The sequence below is a fragment of the Ranitomeya imitator genome, chromosome 3 (assembly GCF_032444005.1).
Source record: "Ranitomeya imitator isolate aRanImi1 chromosome 3, aRanImi1.pri, whole genome shotgun sequence".
NCBI classification, from domain to species: domain Eukaryota; kingdom Metazoa; phylum Chordata; class Amphibia; order Anura; family Dendrobatidae; genus Ranitomeya; species Ranitomeya imitator.
This window is the reverse complement of record NC_091284.1, coordinates 777379876-777389054: the sequence shown is the minus strand read 5'-3', so window position 1 is coordinate 777389054 and position 9179 is coordinate 777379876. Positions and strand designations below refer to the sequence as shown.

Sequence of the window (9179 nt, the reverse complement as noted above, 5' to 3'; positions counted from 1 at the left end):
GTCAGTATTTTACCTCAGGATTTGTAATGTTCACACGGTCAGTATTCAGTCAGTATTTTACCTCAGTATTTGTAGCGTTCACACGGTCAGTCTTCAGTCAGTATTTTACCTCAGGATTTGTAACGTTCACACGGTCAGTCTTCAGTCAGTATTTTACCTCAGTATTTGTAATGTTCACACAGTCAGTCTTCAGTCAGTATTTTACCTCAGTATTTGTAGCGTTCACACGGTCAGTCTTCAGTCAGTATTTTACCTCAGGATTTGTAACGTTCACACGGTCAGTCTTCAGTCAGTATTTTACCTCAGGATTTGTAATGTTCACACGGTCAGTATTCAGTCAGTATTTTACCTCAGTATTTGTAGCGTTCACACGGTCAGTCTTCAGTCAGTATTTTACCTCAGTATTTGTAATGTTCACACGGTCAGTCTTCAGTCTGTATTTTACCTCAGGATTTGTAGCGTTCACACGGTCAGTCTTCAGTCAGTATTTGTAAGCCATAACCAGGAGTGGTGACGTGTTTCTATTATATTGTTCCTCTGCTGGTTTTGGCTTTTAAATACTGAGGTAAAATACTGACCAGATACTGACAGTGTGCACGTAGCCTTAGATGCAGATTATTTTTCTCACCTCGTGCATGCGATTTCTTAAACTCTAAGGCTATGTTCACACGTTCAGGATTTCCATCCTTTTTTTTTCCTGACTGAAACCGCAGGTCTCTGCAGAAAACGCAGGTGCGTTTTTTTGTGCGTTTTTGGTGCGTTTTTGGTGCGTTTTTTGGTGCGTTTTTTAGTGCGTTTTTTAGTGCGTTTTTTGATGCAGTTTTGTCTGCAGATTGTCTGTGTTTGACAGAAATAAAGTTTACTGCAGTGGGGGGAAGAAAAAAAAAAAAAATGATGTCATTTCCTTGTCCAACCCTTTTCTTCTTCCATCCTCCATTTTGGAACTTACACATCAAAATGAGTGGACGTGCAGAGCGTCGTCCAGATGACAGCCCACGGATCCAGCTCCGCACGCCACACCGGATTGCGATCCTGGGGTTGATGCTTCTAATTCTGAATCGACATGCACGTCAGGTAAGCAGATGTCTGTTTGTTTTATATATTGGGTTATGGGTACTTGTCCACATTCTGGAAACGTTGTATGTTTGGCGCTGCGTGTGGCCGCAGCGCCAAACATGCAGCGTCCACATGTCAGCATACTGGAGGTGATGTCATGAAATCACGTGTCCACTGTGTGTCATCCGTCAGCCCTGCGACTCCGGACATGCTGCGCGTCTTTTATGATCACAGCATGTCTGTGTTCCTTGTTGTGAAACTGCGGCTCCGCAATGAATAAAAGAGGACCCTATACGTCGGGTGTGATGATGCTGGATTTGTACAATGAACACATCTGGCATCATTGCGTACTAGAATGGGGTGGGCCTTCCTGAATGTGGACACGTATCCTTACATAATCGACATTGTTTTCCTTGCATGTTTGATATATTTTTCTAATTGTTGTGTTTACGAAATATTTTTTTATTTTTCTATTTAGCGGCGGCCGAGAAGACGTGTGCAGAAACGATTGTGGGTGCACCCGCTTGTAGAAGACCGAACTGAGAAGGGGCACTTTCATGTGCTGTACAATGATTTGAGGAGGTAAGTAGAAATATATAGAATGACTAATTTACCTTTTTTGGCTAGCAATACTTGTGAAGTAACCCTTTTTTGTTGTTCTTTTGCAATTTTCAGATATCCTGAAAAATTTATATCGTTTTGTCGGTTACCAATTATTGCCTTTGACAGACTGCTTACCATCCTGGCACCCCATTTAACACTGCAAGACACAGTGATGAGGAAGTCCATCTCTGCTGAGGAAAGGCTGCTCATCACCTTGCGGTAAGTAACAATTTTTGGGGGGAATGTTGTTAGGTCTGTATTTTACTTGTGTGTGTGTCCAGTATGTGTGATTAAACCCACCCAGTCCTCTTTTTGGACAGGGGGCACACATACACACACACACGTGAGATACGGGCGAGTGTTGCATGGTAAACCCCGGCTCTGCCGCCTGCACTCTGGAGCGGAGTCTGCACCCACATACCAATACATGGAGCCGCACGCTCCACAACGGAGTGCATGCAGCAGGTCCGGGGATTACCATGCAACACTCGGTCATATCTCGCATGCGTGTGTGCACAAGTCCCATCAGGCCTTTTATTAATGTTTTTTACACCCTTTGTGTTGTGCTGGGTGTTAATGCCAGCATTATTGAATGGTGCTGGACGCATATAATAGCGGCCTTAACTTGTGACATGTTGTAATTACCTTTTTGTGTGACATTTCTAATTTTCTTTTTTGTTTCTTTGCAGATTTTTGGCCACAGGAGAGAGCTATACATCCCTGCACCTCCAATTTAGAGTTGGTAAATCTACCATCTCTAACATTGTGAGGTGTACATGTACCGTCATCTGGCAGAAGTTGCAGCCCATGGTGATGCCTTCCCCAACCGAGGAGACTTGGCTGCAGGTTGCAGCAGGCTTTCAGTCTGTGGCCAATTTCCCAAACTGCATAGGTGCAGTCGATGGTAAACATGTTCGGGTTCAGCAGCCACCACGATCAGGATCACGCTTCTTTAATTATAAGAAGTATTTTTCAGTGGTCCTGATGGCGGTGGCTGATGCCCATTACAAATTTGTTGCCATTGACGTTGGTGCCTATGGTAGTACTGGGGATTCTCGGGTGTTGCGAACGTCACAGATTGGGATGCAAATTCTTCGAGATGGCGGCACGCTCCCAGCCCCACGACCTTTGCCGGGTTCCACACATCCAGTGCCGTTCGTGATGGTATCGGATGAGGCGTTTCCCTTAACGACAACCCTGCTGCGCCCATACCCACGAAGGGGACTGGATGCCCGACGGAGGATTTTTAATTATCGGCTGAGTCGTGCACGCAGATATGTGGAATGCACCTTTGGGATCATGACTAGTCAGTGGAGGATCTTTCACACTGCCATTCAGTTGGACACAGACACCGTTGATGCTGTGATAAAGGCTTGCTGTGTACTCCACAACTATGCTCGTGAATACAACACTGACGTTGATGTGGAGTACCAGCAGCCAGTATTTAATCCAGTTGACAACGGGGGTCTGGGTAGGCCGTCCAACTCTGGTGTGCGTGTGAGAGAATCCTTCACTGACTACTTTATGAGTCCTGAAGGTGCCGTGCACTGGCAATACTCCTGTGCTGGTGTTGAGCAGCCTGACCAGCAGAGAAGGATGCATCTACACTGACCCCCCCAGAAATGTTGCCGACATCGCTGATAACAGTTTTGACAACATCCCGAAGAATGAGAAACGCCAGCAACCAACACAAAAGTTTGAAAAAAAATTTTTTTGTTCCATGTTACCAAAAAAACTGTGTTAAATAATTGATTGTAATATCAATAAAAAATCTATTTGGCTGTAATTAAATTTTTTTTTTTTTTTTGGCTACAAAAAATTGGGTGTTTTATGAAAATAATAGCAGTATGACGTATACAATTGTTAACACATCAACACATAAACCACTAATTGATAGCCCATAAACCCAGGATAGCGGCCTTGACCGCATTGTAATAAAGAAGAGAATAGTCTGTTTGAAATGTAATATATTTAAAAGAACACAAATTCTTTGCAATATTTACATAAGATTTTTCAATTAGAAAAAACAAAAAAAAGCCCCTTTCAAAGCCAACCGGCAACTGGAGCTAAAAAACAAACCAAAAAAAACTCGGTGCCACTGAAAATTTTTGCCCATGTTCAATTCAGAAAAGTATATTCTGGAGAATAGAGGAAATTTGATCCCTCTGATTGATATGATGCTCCCCCCATATGCTGCGAACTTCCTCTATCTCCAGAAGTAACTTGGCTGTGGGCCAAATACTGGGGTCTGGTAGCTTGTGTTTCCGGTGTTCGGTGTCGGGGCCTGAAAAGTCCCAACACCCCCATCAGAACTTCATTGTATGGAGATATCGGAGCAGGGTCCTCCAGAGCAGTGAGGGACATCTGGACCATGGACATGAAAAGAGATTGTCTATCCGGTGGCAGGGAGCGTGTTTTTCTTGCCACAGTTATTGCGAAGGAGTCGCAGTGGTCATCAGAACTAGATTTTTTTAATAGATCTAACGTGTCGCAAGCGATTTGGACAGTTTGGTCATCTTGGTTTTTCTTTGTTTTTTTTTTTTTTTTCTCTGCTGCCACCGGATAGACAGCTCTCTTCTCCACTCTCACAGCTTCTGCGGAATCAGATGCTTCAGCAGCTGCTGAACTAGATGTTGATGCAGCAGCTGCTGAAGTGGATGCTGATTCAGCAGAAGCTGTGGGAGTGGAGGTAGAGATGGTCCCTCCCACTCCAGAGGAACTGCCTGCTCCATCCTCTTTGTCGCTGTCCTCCAAATCAGCTACCGACATGTTTCCTTCCGTCCTGTTGGAGAAAAAAAAAACATCAATTTTTCGCACAACATATTATATTTAAATAATCATGTGGAGTGGATTTTAACTTACTTTCTCAATGTCCTACTGGACACAAGAAACTGCAGCTCTTCGCTAAATGGGAATTTACTTTTGCTCGGCGAAGAGCCACTCTTAGAACATTCGTTCAGGAACTTCGTGAAACGGTCTCTGATTGAGCGCCACCGTTTCCTCACATCGTTATCTACCAAAAAAAGGTTACAAAATACAACAACATTTTTTGTGAGATCTAAACAAATTATATTTTTAATATACTCAAGGTTTACTAAATAAATTTAATTAAAATTACCAATTTGCTGCTGTGTACTCCCTGGATACTTGTCCCAATCTGGGATAAGGTCTCGTACAATTTTGGTCCAGGCTAGTTCCCGGAAATATTTATCCTTGTAGGATTCATCGGCTGGGTCCCACAAGGCCGGATAATCCCGAACCTACAATAAATACAATAGTGTCATCTCATAATCTATAGCGCGACCAAGTAATGTTACACAATTGCTGGAAATATTTCAAAGTAACCCCTAATAACTGAACACAAGCACAAACTGAAAACACAAACACCAATAAAAACGCTTGTGTGCAGTTGTTTTACCACTAGCTCTGTCGCCGTCAATCCTGAGTGGTTCGTGCGACAATCAACAACATTCATTAAAAAACACACTATAAAGTGAAATAGTTAGGGTAGGGTTAGGGCTCATAACCGTAAGCACTCTACCCCAAAAGGGATCCTAAACATAACACAACCACAAAAGGGATCCTAACCCTACAGGGATCCTAACCCTAACCCTACAGGTATCCTAACCCTAACCCTACAGGTATCCTAACCCTAACCCTAACCCTACAGGTATCCTAACCCTAACCCTAACCCTACAGGTATCCTAACCCTAACCCTACAGGGATCCTAACCCTAACCCTACAGGGATCCTAACCCTAACCCTAACCCTACAGGGATCCTAACCCTAACCCTAACCCTACAGGGATCCTAACCCTAACCCTAACCCTACAGGGATCCTAACCCTAACCCTAACCCTACAGGGATCCTAACCCTAACCCTAACCCTAACCCTACAGGGATACTAACCCTAACCCTAACCCTACAGGTATCCTAACCCTAACCCTAACCCTACAGGGATCCTAACCCTAACCCTAACCCTACAGGGATACTAACCCTAACCCTAACCCTACAGGTATCCTAACCCTAACCCTAACCCTACAGGGATCCTAACCCTAACCCTACAGGGATCCTAACCCTAACCCTAACCCTACAGGGATCCTAACCCTAACCCTAACCCTAACCCTACAGGGATACTAACCCTAACCCTAACCCTACAGGGATCCTAACCCTAACCCTAACCCTACAGGGATACTAACCCTAACCCTAACCCTACAGGTATCCTAACCCTAACCCTAACCCTACAGGGATCCTAACCCTAACCCTAACCCTACAGGGATACTAACCCTAACCCTAACCCTACAGGTATCCTAACCCTAACCCTAACCCTACAGGGATCCTAACCCTAACCCTAACCCTACAGGGATACTAACCCTAACCCTAACCCTACAGGGATCCTAACCCTAACCCTACAGGGATCCTAACCCTAACCCTAACCCTACAGGGATACTAACCCTAACCCTAACCCTACAGGTATCCTAACCCTAACCCTAACCCTACAGGGATCCTAACCCTAACCCTACAGGGATCCTAACCCTAACCCTAACCCTAACCCTACAGGGATACTAACCCTAACCCTAACCCTACAGGGATCCTAACCCTAACCCTAAAGGGATCCTAACCCTAACCCTACAGGGATCCTAACCCTACCCCTAAAGCTATTGTAAGGTGGCATTAAGCACGGTTAGTAATGGCGAGGCGTCAATAAGACGCCGATCAATTATTAATCCTAAGGTTTACTATAATATATGTGGACCCCCCTAAAAAAAAAAATGTGTTGGGGTCCCCCTATTTTTTTAGGCCAGAAAGGCTAAGCAGACAGCTGTGGGCCAATATTTGACGCCCGGGAAGGGGTTAAAATACCCATGGCTGTTCCCAGGCTATGAATATTAACCCACAGCTGTCTGCGTAGCCTTTCTGGCACTAAAAAATAGGGTGACCCGAAAAAAAAAAACGTGTTGGGGTCCCCCTATATTTTTAGGCCAGAAAGGCTAAGCAGACAGCTGTGGGCCAATATTTGACGCCCGGGAAGGGGTTAAAATACCCATGGCTGTTCCCAGGCTATGAATATAAGCCCACGGCTGTCTGCGTAGCCTTTCTGGCACTAAAATATAGGGGGCCCCGAAAAAAAAACGTGTTGGGGTCCCCCTATATTTTTAGGCCAGAAAGGCTACGCAGACAGCCGTGGGCTTATATTCATAGCCTAGGAAAGGGGCCATGGATATTTGCCCCCCCCTGGCTACAAATATAAGCCCGCAGCCGCCCCGGAAAAGGCGCATCAAAAAGATGCGCCAATTCCGGCACTTAGCCCCTCTCTTCCCACTCCCGTGTAGCGGTGGGATATGGGGTAATGAGGGGTTAATGCCACCTTGCTATTGTAAGGTGGCATTAAGCCCGGTTAATAATGGAGAGGCGTCAATGAGACGCCTATCCATTATTAAGCCAATGAAAGGGTTAAAAAAAAAACACAAACACTAGAAAAAATATTTTAATGAAATAAAGACACACACTTTTTGACAATTCTTTTATTGCACGCTCAATCCATCCTGAAGACCCTCGACCTGAAAAAAAGGCAAAACAAAAAAACAAATTCATACTCCCTGGCCCTGTCCGCAGAAATCCATCGAGGGTCCCACGAAGATCTTCCATGGAGAACAGACACATCCAGAGATGTGTCTGCTCTCCACGGCTGCAGCAACACACTGACAGGAGCCATAGTTCCTGTCGGTGTGTCACTGCGCATGCGCGAGCGAGTTTACCGGCGGTCATTGACCCCGGCACTCTCGCTTAACGGCAGTGCTGCGTGGGAAAGTTCAACGCAGCTGTACTGCCGTTAACCGAGACGCCGGCGCCATTGAGCTCCGGGACAGTACGCGATACACTGCTAGGAGCTTCGCTCCTGGCAGTGTATCACCGGAGAGCAGGAGATCGGCGTGGGACAATCGTTTTATGGATTCTGCGGACAGGGAGTATGGATTTGCTTTATTATTTTGGGATTTTTTCATTGAGGATCGAGGGCTTCGCCTACAAGTGTGGTGTATGGTGAGTATATACTCTATGTTATGTGTTGTATGTACTGTACTGTGTGTCATGTTTGTGTATTGTGTGTTTGTGTTTGGTGTGAACTTTAGTATTGTGCTAAGTCGCCGGACACAGGGACAACTCTCCCATCCTAAATACCGGATGGGAGTAGTAGTCCGATACGGCGACTTAGCACAATAGAGGCATATCGTCGCATGGGGACGGACACACAGACTTACCAAATCAATCAGACGCCCGACATCGATCCCCATGCGACGGTATGCCTCCATAGTGACAGTCTCTTCGGGATACACTCAGGACCACACACGCCGCCCACGGACTTCCGCCCACGCACTTCCGCCCGCTTCCCCGAACTTCCTGCAGCAGCGGTTCTGCACATCAAACCGCAGTAAAACACGCAGATATATTTTTGATCTGCGTGTTTTACTGCGATTTTGACCTCACAATGGAGGTCTATGGGTGCAGAACCGCTGCGGCTCCGGAAAAAGAATTGACATGCTCCTTCTTTTTTCCGGGAGCTATTCAGCGCGTCTTTTTTTTAACAATTTCCGGACCATGTGCACAGTGTGTCCTGTTTTCCATAGGGTACAGTGTACTGTACCCTGCATGGAAAACAGCTGCGGAACCGCAGCGGCAAAACCGCCGCGGTTCCGCGGTAAAAAACGCACTGTGTGAACATGGCCATGCACAAAACACAAGCACGTGACTGATCACCTGATCACCAGAGATCTGGATCTCGCATTTACACTGGGTGAAGGCTCCGCCCCCTTTCAGCCTCCTCCAATCCTCAGCAGGCAGTGAAATGACGCAGCCAGCACTGGACACGTGATCACAATGGAATGCAAACAATGCAGTGACCGTCCAAGTCAGTCGTGCTGTTGTGTGTGTATGTGCTGTGGGGGGAACCGGAGAGGAGACCCCAGGAACCCGCATCCTGCAGCAGCAACGACCGAGATACCGGTAATAACCCACCTACATAACTGTCAGAAGACACGTGTAGAGCGTGCCCGGGACACGGACTATCAGGCACAGTCATCAGCAGGCAGGAAATGCAGCAGAAGCGCCAGGGGAGCGAGCAATCACACACATCGTCATACCGGGCTCACCAGCAGACATTGCAAGAGGGGGCATGCATCACCTATACACAGTGCCAAAGAGGGGGCATGTATCACCTATACACAGTGCCAAAGAGGGGGCATGCATCACCTATACACAGTGCCAAAGAGGGGGCATGCATCACCTATACACAGTGCCAAAGAGGGGGCATGTATCACCTATACACAGTGCCAAAGAGGAGGCATGCATCATCTATACACAGTGCCAAAGAGGGGGCATGCATCACCTATACACAGTGCCAAAGAGGGGGCATGCATCACCTATACACAGTGCCAAAGAGGGGGCATGTATCACCTATACACAGTGCCAAAGAGGAGGCATGCATCATCTATACACAGTGCCAAAGAGGGGGCATGCATCACCTA

The 9179-nt window shown here is 46.3% G+C and overlaps 3 protein-coding genes across 3 annotated transcripts in view; 2 read left to right on the top strand and 1 right to left on the bottom strand.

Annotated features, from left to right (window-relative positions):
• The first annotated feature begins 655 nt into the window (after positions 1-655).
• On the top strand, positions 656-3440 carry LOC138671160 (uncharacterized). The gene is made up of 4 exons (XM_069759105.1): positions 656-1074; positions 1535-1638; positions 1732-1878; positions 2349-3440. The coding sequence occupies exons 1-4, from the start codon at positions 892-894 to the stop codon at positions 3268-3270; spliced, it is 1356 nt and encodes a 451-aa protein (XP_069615206.1). The 5' UTR covers positions 656-891; the 3' UTR covers positions 3271-3440.
• A 169-nt stretch (positions 3441-3609) lies between these two features.
• LOC138671764 (uncharacterized) lies at positions 3610-7949 on the bottom strand. The gene is made up of 4 exons (XM_069759913.1): positions 7917-7949; positions 4778-4919; positions 4522-4672; positions 3610-4441 (listed from the first exon to the last, which is right to left on the bottom strand). The coding sequence occupies exons 1-4, from the start codon at positions 7947-7949 to the stop codon at positions 3778-3780; spliced, it is 990 nt and encodes a 329-aa protein (XP_069616014.1). The 3' UTR covers positions 3610-3777.
• A 577-nt stretch (positions 7950-8526) lies between these two features.
• LATS2 (large tumor suppressor kinase 2) overlaps positions 8527-9179 on the top strand; it is an 83586-nt gene continuing 82933 nt past the window's right edge. The window contains exon 1 of the mRNA XM_069759104.1: positions 8527-8658. The gene's annotated coding sequence lies outside the window, so the exon portion shown is untranslated. The remainder of the gene's footprint in view (positions 8659-9179) is intronic.